Source organism: Helicoverpa armigera, chromosome 20, assembly GCF_030705265.1.
Source record: "Helicoverpa armigera isolate CAAS_96S chromosome 20, ASM3070526v1, whole genome shotgun sequence".
NCBI lineage: Eukaryota > Metazoa > Arthropoda > Insecta > Lepidoptera > Noctuidae > Helicoverpa > Helicoverpa armigera.
This window is the reverse complement of record NC_087139.1, coordinates 4,963,033-4,978,393: the sequence shown is the minus strand read 5'-3', so window position 1 is coordinate 4,978,393 and position 15,361 is coordinate 4,963,033. Positions and strand designations below refer to the sequence as shown.

The 15,361-nt window shown below is 40.6% G+C and overlaps 1 protein-coding gene across 2 annotated transcripts in view; it reads left to right on the top strand.

Annotated features, from left to right (window-relative positions):
* LOC110379573 (synaptogenesis protein syg-2) overlaps positions 1-15,361 on the top strand; it is a 97,234-nt gene that overhangs the window by 61,624 nt on the left and 20,249 nt on the right. For both annotated transcript variants that reach the window (XM_064039807.1, XM_064039806.1), the window contains exons 3-7: positions 1,325-1,457; positions 4,005-4,213; positions 5,699-5,809; positions 8,821-9,027; positions 11,354-11,499. In XM_064039807.1, the coding sequence (XP_063895877.1) occupies positions 1,325-1,457; positions 4,005-4,213; positions 5,699-5,809; positions 8,821-9,027; positions 11,354-11,499 (806 nt within the window). The remainder of the gene's footprint in view (positions 1-1,324; positions 1,458-4,004; positions 4,214-5,698; positions 5,810-8,820; positions 9,028-11,353; positions 11,500-15,361) is intronic.

The following is a 15,361-nucleotide window of genomic DNA, read 5'->3' as shown; positions in this document are numbered from 1 at the left end:
ACACGGGGGATTCCTTTCTTCAGTTTTTTTGCTTCCTTATTTTATTATAAACCGTTGAAAGTGTCTTATGCTCCGAGTCATTTTTTTATCAAGGGTGTAATAAATTTTATTTCAACGCCCTTTTTGGATTATTTCTAAATGCAAATGGGCTGCCGTAGCTGCTGTCATTCTTTTGTAACACGTAAAATGAATTAGATAGAATCACAATGATTAGATATTTGAAATTTAGAATAATCAAATTGTGTTTTCTTTTAAAAAGTGTATGACTATCTGACTTGTTACGGTCATAAACGTACATATGTACACATACTGGTGTACTGAATCTCATCCATATTGTACATTTTAACGTCTTTATTTTTCAGAACGCATTTTGTCTTCAAAATATTTTTCAGTTAATTATTCAAATCATTCCAAACGACCTCCAAATTAACTGAAAACCAGCTTTGTGCAAGATGATTAAATAAACCAAAATTAGTTTAAAAATGATCTGACAACATCCCTCCGTAGACGGAAAGGTGACTAAGGGATTAAAAGGCGAATTAAACTGCAGAATCCCCCTCGGGCTGTTGGGGGCTAACGCCATTAACTCGTATAAAGGACTGAATAAATACCTATCTTCGAAATCTGTCGCCCTTTAATTGCTCAGCCGTGGTCGGGAGCGAAAAAATGAGGAAGTAAACAACGACACCGAATGTTTTCTTTTTTAGGAAGAGTTAGGAAAGGCTTGTTTGTATGTCCTTGTTAGATTTAGTCGCTGCTTTGTCGGTCATTTCACAAATAGAGGTCTTTCAGTTTTTCACTTGAGTTTTTCTAAGTTTTTTTTTTATACCTTGACGATAAAAAGATAACTTATAAAATAATGTTTTCCTAACATCGAATAATAAAAAAAAAACACTTATCTACTATTGTATCTTCCTAATTAATGTGTAATTAAACTTCCTAGTATTCTTTTGCTGTGCCCAAACAGGGTCCATAATATATACCTAGCTTTAAGCCCCTTGTAACATGATTGTAACATTATGGTATGCGAATAAATATGAATATTAATAAGAAATCTATGGTAAAACATGGGCATATAGGGCATATATTGTACATCTTGGCATATCTTGTCCGTTTGTGTGTGTCAAAATGATCACCTCCAACACAAATCTTACAAGCAAACATCCTCAAGTCAACTACCAATATCGCAACACGCAACGCCGTCACTTGCACGTCATTCCCCACTGATAAGTCCTTGCAACACGATACGGTTATTGTTGCAGTAACTGCTACAGTAACACGTTACAGTAACATGCTACAGTAACGTATAACGTTATTGTTGCAGTGTCGACGGTGGACGTGGACGCGGTGCTGGGTCGTACGGCGTCGCTCCCGTGTGATGTCACGCCCGATGCTAATGAAGACAGGGTGTATATGGTGCTCTGGTTCCGGAAGAGCGGTGGGAAACCTATTTATAGGTAAGTTGGATTTTGAAATATTTTAGTTGGAAATTATTAAAGAAATGACAACATTTTTGCAGACTACCTAAGCCTAACAACGACCAAGGCATGGCATTTTTAAAAGTCTTTGTAAAAAATAAGCGCTCCTTGTATTTTTTTTGGATTTCGTAGAAAACCTCATAACAAACATTTCCTAGTTGAATCAAATTAGATCTCCCGTATAAATAGAAACCCAATTATTTCCATAGGTAAGACGAAGATTCGTAGAATTGAGCTTTAAAGACGGTACGCAAAAAAAACAAGTAGGTATAATACAAGTTTCAAGTTTATTGTGACGTCGCATATTCAAGTAGATAAAGTAGCGATTAACTTAAAAGCCCATGCATAACTTATTATTCCGGAAAAACGTGGTAAGGTGTAAGGAATTCAATTTTAAATTATTCACATTTTATAATGTCTTTCTTTAATTAATTATACGTAAATAATGCGTTGCCATAGCTATATTACATAAATTATTATAAGATTTCGGAGTATTGTCTCATTTTCAAAGAGGTGTAATACTGCCAATGAGCTTATATGCCTATAACAATGGCTCATGTAAACTGTGTAACGTAAAACGTTTTAAATGACCTTCCATTGATATCAATTTTCAAAAATGTTAGGATGTGCTCAATTTCAAATTCAACTTCTCTGCTATTTGAGATCGCATAGTTAACAAAATTTGCATTGATCATATGAACATGCATATTGGATTTAATTTAGTGTTTAATGATGAATAGGTTTAACTAACAGTAACGTTAAAATTTTCTATGTGCTAAAAAAAATTCCATACCTATGCTAAAATGAAGATAACTTTTGTTAACTCTTAAAGGCCAACTTGATAATATCATTGCTTTGGGCTTTCACTAAACTGTACACGCCTCGTCATAAAATGATTAGGGTTGACAGCTAAATGATATCAAACAAAATAAACATTTTGTTCACCATGAAGCTACAAATATACAAAAAAATATTTTGATATTTCTTTTTAAAATAAATGGCCGGACTAAATAAATTTTACAGGATTTTTGTTTCACACTCAACGCTACAGTTATTTTAACATGGCTGATACATGTTTTTATGCAAAACACTCCGAATAACAGCTAACGAAAATAAAAATTGTGTGTTCGACAATATTCGACTACTAAATCTAGGTAATACCGATGTCAATGTTTACTTTCTTCGTCGTCAGTAAAAACCTTAAATTAATTTGTAAAGCACGTGTTTCAGTCATACTGATTTGATTTTATTAGCCAGCGGAAAAATACTCAAATTAAAGTAAAGGACTTACGCAAAACGAAAAAGAAATAACAATAGCAAGTAATCAACTTAATAGCATGCCAGACAGAAGCTTCAAACTTATAATCCGGAGAAACACGGAAAGTCGCCACGCTCAGAGTCGGACGGTGTCTTATAAAAACTTTGTGAATACGTGTTTAATTAATAGCATAAAGTCGGGCCTAATGAAGCGTTCGCTACCTTAAACGGATGAGCTGAAGCCAAGCACGACCGATCCAATTAACGGTGGAAACACCTACATCGTACACCGAAACACACTTAAGACGTCATGAGTCTCGTTAAGGAAATCACACTTGACGATGGAGGTCCGAGGACTTTCCATCAATGTCCTTAAGCTCAGCCGGCTCTTGTCACTCATTCGTAACCTTATTTGGTTATGAGGGGTTGTGTAAGTCGTGTTTTGTTTTGGAATATGATTTTAGTTTGTTTTATAGTTTGGAACACGGACTAGTTTAATTTCAAATTATAAAAAAAAGTAAGGAGAAAAAATGGTAGGCGATCTCAAAGAGCCTTCATAATTTCGAATATTACCAATGATTATTAATTTCCTACGCTACAAAACTCAAACACGATATCAAAGATATTTTAAGCAAACATCGTATCTGAGTACTAATTAATTTTGTTCATCCTTTACGCAAAAAGGGAATAACGTGCGTAATAAACTCAACGGCAAACATCTGCTTACGTAACCAAAACAGTCATGTAGATAAAATCCCCATTACATGCTAAGAATTGTTTATAATTGCCATTTTATGTCATCAACCGGGCGAAACAAATAACTCGGGGAGATAATACCGCCATAAAATGCGTCCTTAAATTGTTCCGTTTACCTGGGAACAGCAGGGTGTACGATCAAATCATCTTTCTCGAAGCTTCTTGCTTTATAAATTAGGATGGAGGTCGGTACATTGAGAAAATGTAGGCTGTCCGGAAATTGAAAAACTTCAGCGCGTTCGGCCGTTCTTTTATTCTAGAATTTGACGGTTTTTTTTTGAGAAAATCATTTAGACGCAAACCATGTGGCAATTTAGGCGAATTCACTTAACTGAGATTGGGAAAAAGTGATTTTTTACCTAGGTTTTGGCTGATGAGATGTTATAACGTGGTTGACGTTTGGAAATTGCCTCAGGTAAATTACATATAAGATATACCTAACATAGAACTATGTACTATACCTACTACATTTCTCGGAAAGTAGAGACTTGAAGGTAATATTTTTTGTAACAGTTTCGACGTCCGTGGGCGGTCGTTCAACAAGGCACTACAATGGTCGGACCCGGGAGCGTTCGGTCCCCGGGCGTACTTCGCAACTGTCGCCCGGCCCGCAGCACTCACGCTGAGCTCCGTACAACTCGACGACGAAGGCGTCTACAGATGCAGAGTAGACTTCAAAAACTCGCCCACAAGAAACTTCCAAATCAGACTCACGGTAATAGGTAAGTTCGTAGAAAACCTTCGGTAAAAAACCAAACAAACTCCAACAAATAGAGCGCTTAATGAAACGAAGCAAATAGAATTAACGCCATACAAAAATACAAGATCAAAGTAACGTCTAATGTCAGGTAAAAGTTTTGAAAAGCAGAATTAAATCAGTCTAGACCAGATATGTATTTTTATTGTAGATACACAAAACCATTATTACCCTTCGGCATTGTATTCTAAGTAAACCTTTAAATATTTTGTAATACCAAACTTTACCCTCGATATTTGTTTTTAAAACATGTAATTTCATAAAATACTTTTGCTGTGTGACCACAGTCAAGTTAAGTGACATCGGACCAGACAATCTCGTTAAAATAAAAATAGACTCAAAAATTGTTATGAGTCGACAACTGGGAATCAATTTAGTCATTACGATGAATCGCGGGAGGCGCGCGGTGGCCGAGTGATGACAACGCGCAGACATTTTAATTATGAACTGTCGACTCGGGATCGGCGAGGTTGCTCAGCTGCCTCTGATAAAAACGATGCCCGCCGACGATGACACAGATAAAATCTGCAGGAGACAGGTTAAATTTAAAAGGAAATTAGATTTGAATAGATCAAATTGTCTGAACGTTATCAGTCCGGCGAACTGATCCCCTTTATTTGCTTATTAAAACCTTAGACGGAAAATGGTTCTCTCAATTTACGGAATGAGTTACGAGTAGATCTGTATTCATTCTTCGGTAAATGGTGGCATAATTAATACGTATTGCGTTGTTTGTTTTCACAATAATCATTTTCTTTACCACTTCCACGATCCGTATCGATTTCGTATCGATACGTAACACGAATTATTGGTATTTCATAATGGTTCCTATATCATTATATTCATTATGGATGTTATTAATAAGATAACCTTGTTGAGGACTGCGCTATATAATTACTCTAATAGGCTTATTGAATAGCCGCATAACTGTATTCTTAAGAAATATTACCGGGCTGGGAGCATAAAAATATGAACATGGCCTATAAAATGCCGAGCAAACTACCGTTGAGCTTTTCAAAGAAATTACCCTATTCAAGGCGACGAAAGACGTAAGCAAAGGAGATGAGGGAAGTAAATTTCTTTTGCACAGAACAAAGCATTTAAAAGTAAGCCTACATCGCATATATGCAACTCCATTGAAATCCATTAGTCTGCTCGCGCCGAGAGGTAATTTGCAAGGAGCCTTTTGTTAGCAAAGGGACTGCTCACACAAAGAACTCTCTTACTTACATAATCAGGCATATTCATAACATCATAAAATATCCAATTACCATTGAGAACGGAGGGTGTTCATTAATGGCGTCTAATAATAATCAAATCTGGCGCTCGCATATTATCGTGAACGATCACGCCCTCAGTTTTCATTCCATATTTATGTTATGATCAGGGTTGGGAGATGGGCTATTCGGAGTGAAGTAGTGAGTATTATATGGGAGTTTGTTCTTGGTAGTGCCTCCGCATCAGATGCTGCTGTATGACAAGTCTGGTGCTGATGTGTCGGGCGTAGTGGGACCGTTGGAGGAAGGTGCAGCGTTGGTGCTGGTCTGTGAAGTACGGGGAGGTATGTGCACTTTTATGTATTCTGTTTTTAACTTATATCGTGTCAGTTGTTAAGTGAATTCGTGGCATTTGTATTTAAAGCATATTACATACCGTATCATTACTGTTATTTTGAATCAAATCAAGCTATAGTAGGTATATGAATTTGACTTATTTATTGTTAATTTATGCTTCATACAACATGCTGGAAATATTCTATTTACTTTCCACATTTGGTTATTGAATTAAATGCTTTAAAAGCTGAGCTTTTACACAGATCTCGACGATACAAACGAACAAGGTTATGAACCACGTATTGACATTCTACAAAGTTCGGTTCACCGCTCAAAAGTTTAATATCCCAATAGGTATAAAGGCGTGTGTACACAAATGTGTACATTTGTTAACATCCGACCACTACGGGTTTACACTTAATATTGGTTATTTCATTGAGTGCTCTTTTAAATGTCACCGAATGAAATAAATTTTGGAAGAGAATGACTATTTAAATACCTTTATTTTAATACTAGCCGATTTCCCGCGGTTTTACACACGTTCTGTGGAAACTTGAAAAGAATGTAGCTTTCCAGCAGTGAAACAATTTTTCAAATCGGTTTAGTAGTTTCGGAGCCTTTAGCGTTTAAACAACAAACAAAAAAGTTTCCTCTTTATTGTATTAGTACCCATAGACAAGTACCTAAAACTTTTTAGTGACATTAAAGTCCTACAAATATAGCATAAACACAATTCAAAATTAGAACTGTTTTGTTAGCAACATACTGACACGCTATGCACCTGTAAATGCAAAACGCAGTAAACAAACATAATTAACATGACGTCAATTACTCACGCTACGCGTTGTTCCGTCACTGACGCTCATGCTTCATGGAATACGTCAGGACATTAGTGCTTGGAGAGAAGTTGACGATCGAGACTTCTTCTTACTTATAAATTCAGTTACCTACCAGTGTACCTATTACATAGTTGAATATTAAAAGCTACATTGAGATAGCATTTTTCTACACTAATCCATCCATTTGTGACTTCGAAATGTTTTCTCTTTATTGAGTTAGCATAGTAAATAGTAGGTAAATAAATAAACCTTTTGGTGACAGTTAAAGTACCACAAATACATAAAATTCAAAATTAGAACTGTTTTGTTTGCAACATACAGACACGCTATGAACCTGTAAATGCAAAACGCAGTAAAACAAACATAAATTAACATGACGTCAATTACTAACGCTACGCGTTGTTCCGTTAGTCTCATGCAGCATGGCCATTAGTGTTTAGAGAGAAGTTGGCTATGTGTGAGACTCCTTCTTAGGAATTTACCTAACTACCTCGTATCACAATGTAATTGAAAGTTCATTCATATTCATATTATTTATTTGCATTCCACAATGTATAAAGTAGCTGTTACAATTTGGCTTGGAGCTAGGTACAATTATGGACCCTGTAGGGCACAGCAAAATAAAATAAAATAAAACTTACAACTAAAATTATTATTATTAAATCTATAGAAAAAAATATATGAAAATACAACAATTGACTTATATTCTTATAGGAACAAGCGTGTGGACTAGACAATAAGCTATAAGGTTCAATTAAATAACATGTATTTATAAGTTAAACGTAGCAACCTAAACGAACCCATTTTTGTAAAGAGTGAATTGTGAGATTGTGACGTTGTAGGAGTTAAACAGTGGATTTACGGAACAGAATTTGAAAATTCTATCGCTTATTTGTGAGTGCTATAAGCTTGCTTACTTCTTGGTATGCTTCATTCGGGCACGGGAAGTAATGCGCAAGTGAATGGTAATGGTAATAGCTAGTATTAAATCAAAAGGAATAGCTTGTGATGCTATAAATACCTACCCAAACTATGCTTTTATGCATTTTTTACCAATAGAAAGCTATATTTTGGCGAAAATATAACTAAAACTAAACTCCATCCACCGAGCAGTGCTTTACTTAAGCCGTCACAAAAATACTGAACAGTGGGGTGCTCATTTTTTTTCTATTGCTTGATTTCTTTTATGGAAACATTGGAAGAGATATTCCATTCGAATGGGTTCATTGAAAAGTCCGCAGTATGGCCGCCTGGCTTCGAGCCAGTGCTCGCAGCGGATTATCTTCGGCCGTGCGCCCACCAATTGTGATGATGCAGCGGCCCGGACAGGGGAGTTTAGGCTTTGACCCTGTTATCAAGCTTATACTTAATTATTTGTTGCCTGAAAAATATTTAACTGTTGCCGGTACATTTAATAGATGAGTGTAGGTGATGTAATTCGACAAGAGCATGTCAAAAGACCAACTATTTACTAACCACTATAAAAACATTTTTTACCAAACAAACAAATGTAGCCGTATCAATAAAAAAACTGCAAATTTTGAAATTGGAACCCTAAATACGTCCAGTATATTTAGCCTTATTTACATTTATGCCACCCAGAAAATAATCCACGCATAAAATAAATATATTTAATTTAAATTATTATTTCAATTCGAAATATTACTACATATTTTTAAAAGCCATATAAGTTTTTTTTTTTCAATCTCTTATTACATAAAATGTTCTAAGTTTAAAAAAAAAAATCTTTTTTATGTATTAGGATTTATGGCTTTGTGATCATTTTGTACCTGAGAGCAAAACAAATTCAACCATAGACAAAGCTCGCGGACCACGCGAACAAATCAATTCGCGCGCCAATTTTACTATTTGTTGAAAATGTAAAAAAATAACCAAGTAATGGTATCGAGTGGCATTTTGCAAACTTTGGTAAACTTATATTTTTTAAATGAATAATGAATAATTCTTTTTTTTGACTTAGTGCAATCATTGCTCATTTAATATCTAATTGATAAATCAAGTACATCGTTAGAAAAAGAAGTAATTTATTTACAAGAATATTCTTAGTTATGTTAGTCCTTAACCAAAATATAATCATGAAAACCCTTTAACTTAGATCTGTAATGTTTTTACGACAGTAGAATTTCTTACAAATATGTCATTCCCATTTACTTCACCAGGCCGTCCAGAACCAACGGTGTCCTGGTGGATAGACGGCACACCAGCCTCCCAGTACATAGGAGTGAAGACTGATACTCACGTGATTGTCAACCGGCTGGAACTCCAGCATTTGAAGAGAGAAGACCTCAACACCACGTTCAAGTGCAGAGCCTCGAATACCAACTTGGTGCCACCACAGGAGAAAGTTGTTAGGCTGGAGATGAATTGTAAGTATCTATCTATACTATCTATACTTTACTAATATTATAAAGAGGAAAACGTTGTCTGTTTGGTTGTAATGGATAAACTCAAAAACTACTGTATCGGTTTTAAATATTCTTTCACCATTAGAAAGCTATGTTATCTGCGAGTAACATAGGCTATATTTTATCCCGATGCGGCCAGTGATGCGGGTGAAACCGCGGAAAAACCGCTAGTATGATATAAAACAGCTATAAGTAGGTATATAATATAGTGACGTGTACAAGTGTTTTCAACGTATTGGCAAAATAAATGTCATTTATCATTTGTCTCCAAACTTTATGGCGTCTTGAATAGGATTTTAGGAATCAACTGATAGACGGTAGCTGCGCTCGGAAGTTATTAGTAGGTAAGCCGCCACCGATTTTGACGAGGGAAGTTATCATATTAAACCTGTAGTATTGATTGAAAGTATTTATTTTAAGTCAGAAAAACCTTGGAGTTTCAGTTTAGAAATAATTTTATAGGCTTCATCGGAATTCTTAATCGGAATGAAAATGCTAAATTTTTGGCGAAGTTTTCAATCAGCCTGTTGCCAACGAAAAAAACACTACAAACAAGTTATTTTATAAGGGTATACTACTGTATATTTCTGAGCATTATAATATTATTGTGTTTGAGCTTCTGCATGTCAGTCAAAGTCCTGTTTGTGAATAAAACCATTTTACACTTCAGAAAGATGTCTAGACTCATCATGTCGGAATTTCTAGCTACGTTTTCTGTTTTGGCGATATTTTAAGCTATGTACCTATATTTTGTTAAAACCCCTTTGTTTTAATGTCTTTTGTTATAGCAAAAATACTGACATTAATCCCATTTACTTCTAGGCCTACTCATTGTCCTAACAAATTACAAATTAATTTGGTAAAACCAGTATTATACGTAAGTTCTCATTGAAAAATGTCTCATTTCCTTTGTAACTAAGAACTTAATTTAAAATGAAACATATTTTATGTAAATAACTCATACCTAAGTCTCTATGATCAGTTTTACTGTTTGGCTCAAAAGGTTTAAAAATAAGTATGTTGCTTATTTTTATTTCTAACCAGCTATGTAAATCTAACCAAAACTTACTGAAACCTAACAGCGTATAAATAATACTTATTGTTTCAACCTGGAAAACCAATAAAGCTAATAATAAATCCACAGTGACTTGAAGTTGGCTGAATTTCCGCTCAATCTGAGCGAGGAAACGAACGTGGACGAACGGAGATTAAAATAAAAGATAAGTTGGTACTTTGGTACACAATCGTGCCCTTTCTTTGGTACATTTTGTAAACAGCAATAAATCTCACGTCAAACACGGTTTAGTGTTAGATTAGGTTTCAATTATGGGAGTAACTTTATTTGGCGCCAGTGTTATTTTTATCGTAGGTTAGGTCCTAAAGAAATATCCAAAAGAGTTGTATTATAATACGAAGATATTGTCAAGTTTTAGGTTTAGGTATAAATAATTTTAGAAGAAAATGACGTAATTTAAAATAATTTCATAATAATAATGACACGGTTTTGGTGCAGTTGAATTTTATGTAAGTCAGTACAAAAATGCTATTTTTCCGGGTTTGACGGCTGTCAACAAAACAAAACATTCGGTACCCCTATAAATTCATGCTCCATTTAGGGCATGAGTCAATATAAAGAGTTATTGTTATTTATAGACTGTACACGCTTCGGTTTCTGAGAAAACTAATTATTTCTAAATATAAACTATTCAAACGTTTTTAAATCTAGGTCATTTTAGAAATAATTTCAAAACCTTTTCACGTCAAGCCATAATTAAAATAAGGTTGTCTTCTAGAACACACTGTAAGCTAACAAAGGGCTATATTAAAATAAACGATTCTTCGAACCTTTTTGTAACAGCTAAAAGGCTGGATCCCCGTTTTAATAATGTAAATCTCCTCATTAATTTATAACATACATTTGAATAAAGATGGTTAACTTAGCTCCATATATTTTCACATCTTACTGCCTAGCCTTTTCCTAACTATGTTAGGGTCGGCTTCCAGTCTAACCAGTTTCAGTCAAGTACCAGTATTTTACTAGGCGCGACTCAACCCACTTACTTACCCAGCCAACCCAATACGCCTTTGCAAGACTGGTAGTCAGACTTTCTTCTGACTACTCGTAATGACTGCCAAAGATGTTCAAATGATAGCCGGGATCCTGACCCAACAAAAGTTTTCTCCCTTACTTGATAATCTCCGATCAACAAAAGTACTGTTGCCTCTTAAAAGAAAAACTAGCTATCTATGTATATCACCTTGTCTAACAATAATGGTTTTTCACCAGTGGTACCACTATCAGTATCATTACTGAACCGGCCGCAGCAACTGTTGTCTGCGGCTGCAGCCACTCTTCGCTGCGTGTCGGAAGGCAGCAGACCACCAGCTCACATCGTCTGGTACAAGGATAATAGAAGTTTCGATAAGAATATGGTAAGTGTGACTTAATTTTAAATTTTATCTCTGTATTTTTTTATTTACCTGCAATATATATATTTTTTTATATTGAAAGATAATTTTCAGTTTATATTTTGTGAAGCTGTATTTTTTTTGTATGACGCAAACCATTTTGTTTTCTTTATGCTTTCGTATTCTTTACCTTTTTTTCAGTGCGTATTCTAGGCTACAAAAATAATGTAAAAGCAAAAAACAAAGCATTTATAACATTAGTGGTAAACTAAGGTTACCAAGACAGCAACTAAACAACGCGACATTTAGGTAATACTATTTTTAGGGACCGAGCAATTCTACGTTTCGCCAAAAATAGAGATTTGGCGCAAAGGCTATCTGTCAGGTTAGTCTCCATCTGCCCCAGTTAACGTCCCGGGATTTAGGAAAGGCCAAACTTTATTAATGTACATCATAAAGTAAATAACCACTAGAGAGCGCACTCGCCAATTTCTTCTAAGAACACGACTCACCGCTGCGGGCGGGGGGACGCGGCATAATCCGCGGCTACTATTGGTCAGTTCACGGTCGCTACTAAAGGATCGTACTGATCGTAGCCTTATAGTACGCGCAAAATCACTAACTTTTGGCGAGCGTCGGGGCACTGTATGCGCAGTCAAGTGGTTTTATAGTCTTTGATGTACATAGATCTGCCTGACAATGACCTTTTACTTTTATTTCTGATCACTAAAGGTAACAATTTCTCTAATTTTGGCCGCCAACGCAACCCAATCGTTATTAATAGGTACTCGAGCACAGAAATTAAAATTCTTCGAAAAGCCATCAACTGAACGTTTCAAAACAAGTGCCGACAAAGGTAACTTTGTATTAATTTGGTTCTATTCACACGCCGCTGGCTTTATACCTAGTTGAGTCGGTCAATCCGTTTGTCCGGAAGACGCGTCCTCAAGGCGACTGTACGTGACCCCTTTTATAAGCCTCGCCGTGGTCAAACCCACTAGATTCGAGGTACATTTTCGTATTTTGCATGAGAAATAAGTACTAGTACATAAGTTGTATTTATTTGGAAGCAGCGGTTTCACTCGCGACTTGAGAATACCTATGGCTTATAAAATGGTAAATCTTGTTGTCAAGTTACATAGCTGGTTTTAAGAACCTAAACAGCTTTAGTGTCAGACATTTCAGAAATTAACTTGACGGCCTCTTTTTGTTTTTATCGACGTAAAATCATCAATGACCCTCCCGCTGTGGGTTAGCAGCGGTGAGGGAGTGTCAGACTCTTACTGACTAAAATCGTCGTGTTCCGTCATAGGCCTTTTATGTACCAGGGCCGCGGTATCTCTTTCGAACAACCCGCAGCCCCGGCAGGCCTTGGCCCTGCTGGGCCCCGCTGGGGTTGCTGACGTCTCTTTGAGGAGCGCGTGGAACAACGCGCGCCGTCGACACGGGTCTGTCGTCTAGGAAGACAGAGGGACGATGAGCCACCCGAACTCACCGCCCACAGACCCACGCCTACGGTGGCCGGGAGTCATCTCGCGACACCCGGCGCCCATGGTGTCTACCTGGTCCAGCGCGGCGGCCGGGATGAGAGGTGCGGACTCTCTGGCGTTCCGCCTCCTCCTTCTCGAGCATGACCGCTTCGCAGAAGGAGGCGACGGCATCCCATTCCTCTCGCCCCGGACCATGGCCTGAACCAGGGCCGGACGCGAGGTCGCCGCCGCCCAAAGCCTCGACGAGGACCCGGCGGTGCCCTTCCCATGCGGGGCACACCTGGACTGTGTGGTCCACCGTGTCCTCGGGGCTGTCCGCACAATGGTGACACCCGGGCGCCTCCTCACGACCGATGCGGTGCAGGTACCTCCCGAAACAACCGTGTCCGGTGAGGACCTGCGTCATGCGGTAAGTGAGGGCGCCGTGACTCCTCCCGAGCCACTCCTCAAAGAGGGGACTTACCGCCACGATGGTGGCGTGCCCTGCACTGGGTTGCGATAGTCGCTCCCTCCAGGCCACCATGAGATCGCGCCGGAGCTCCGCCCGCTGCGCGACAACTTGCCGCGGCAACGGGGTTTCTCCCCGGCGCTGAGCCTCCTCGCGCCAGTCGTACAGGCGCAAGAAGACCCTCGCCTCCAGATCCCACGGTGGCAGTCCAGCGAGTAGGCCAGCTGCTTCGCGGGAGATCGTGCGGTACCCCCGGATTAGCCTAATGGCTATCACCCTTTGGGGCACGTTCAGGTAGTGCACAGCCCGCGGCCGTGCCGAACGTGCCCATACCGGGGCCCCGTAAAGGGCCATGGACCGCATGACCCCGCGTAGAGTTTACGGCAGGGGCGTTTGGGCCTCCCAGGTTGGGCAGGAGCCGCTTGAATGCAGCACCTGCCTTCTCCAGTTTGGGGCCCAAACGTGGGAAGTGCTCGACGAAGCTCCACCGGCCGTCGAGGACGAGTCCCAGGTACTTCATCGCCCTCTCGACGCCGATGGTAGCCCCCACCGTGACTTGGGAGCCTGAAGGTGGCGCGTTCCGAAGCCCATGAAAGCACATGGCCTCGGATTTGTGCAAGGCCACCTCCAGTCCCAGCAGCTGGATCCTCTCGATGACTATCGCAACCCCGCGCGTCATTATGTCGGCCGCCTCCTGGTGCGACCTCCCTTGTGCCAGAACCAGCGTGTCGTCAGCGTAGCAGACCACGCTGACGCCGCTAGGGAGGTCGGCGCGCAGCACCAGTCGTAGCCGATGTTCCACAAGAGCGGCCCCAGTACCGACCCCTGCGGAACACCGCACGACATCTCTCGCCGGTTCCATTCCCCGTTGTGACCAGGGTAAATGATGGACCTATCCGACAGATAGGCCTCGACCACGCGACGAAGGTAGGTCGGCACCCGGTGATACCGGAGTGCCTCCCTGATGCAACTCCAGGGAAGGGTGTTGAAGGCGTTGGCGATGTCAAGAGACACCGCCAAGACGACCCCCCCCCGGGACACAGCATCCCCGTCGTGAGAGCTCACGCGCATGATGGCGTCCACCGTTGAGCGCCCTTGCGGAAACCGAACTGGTGGTCCGCAAGGTCCGGCCCTATCCCCCCAAGGTGCGCGACGAGGCGGTGTGCGACAACTCGCTCAAAGAGCTTGCCCACCTCGTCGAGCAACACGATAGGCCGGTATGCGGACGGAGAGTCCGCAGGGCGCCCCGGCTTCCGTATGAGGACCAGTTTCCCTGTCTTCCAACGAAGTGGGAACTGGCCCCTCTCCAAACATGCGCTGAGAAGCCCCCTAAGTCGAGGCCCGAGAGCCTCAAGGGCCAGGACCCAGGCCTTGCCAGGCAGGCCATCAGGCCCTGGGGCGGTGTTTTTGGCTTTCAGCCTAGCCACCGCCACTCTCAGGTCCACCCCAGTCACCTCGGGGACATCGTCGTCGTCGGAAGTGTGGTCCGTACTTGACACCGCGGGTTGCAGAGACATGGGCGGGGGAGAGTGTTCCCCGCGCGAAGGGAACAGAGCGCTCACCACCTCCTCCACCAGCTGAGGCCGAAGACTCTGGGTCAGCGGGGGGGCCCATGGGCGGAGCTTGCCCCGCACCATTTTGTACGGGCGCCCCCACGGGTCCCTGTCCAGAGACCCCAGCAGCTCCGCATTGGCCACCTCCTTGGCCTGGACGATGGCCAATTGGAGGGCGGTCTTCGCAGCTCTGTATCCCTCGTACAGCTCTGCTTCCCTGGCTTCTGCATCCGGAGGGCGGATGCGCAGCCTGCGGTGTCTGGTGTACAGGTGCCTCGCAGCGACGCACGCCTCTCGAAGGGCCGCGATCTCGCAAGACCACCAGTACACCTGGCGTCGGGCGCGTCCTGGCGGGACTCGGGGCATGGCCACGTCACAAATCTCGGACATGGTCT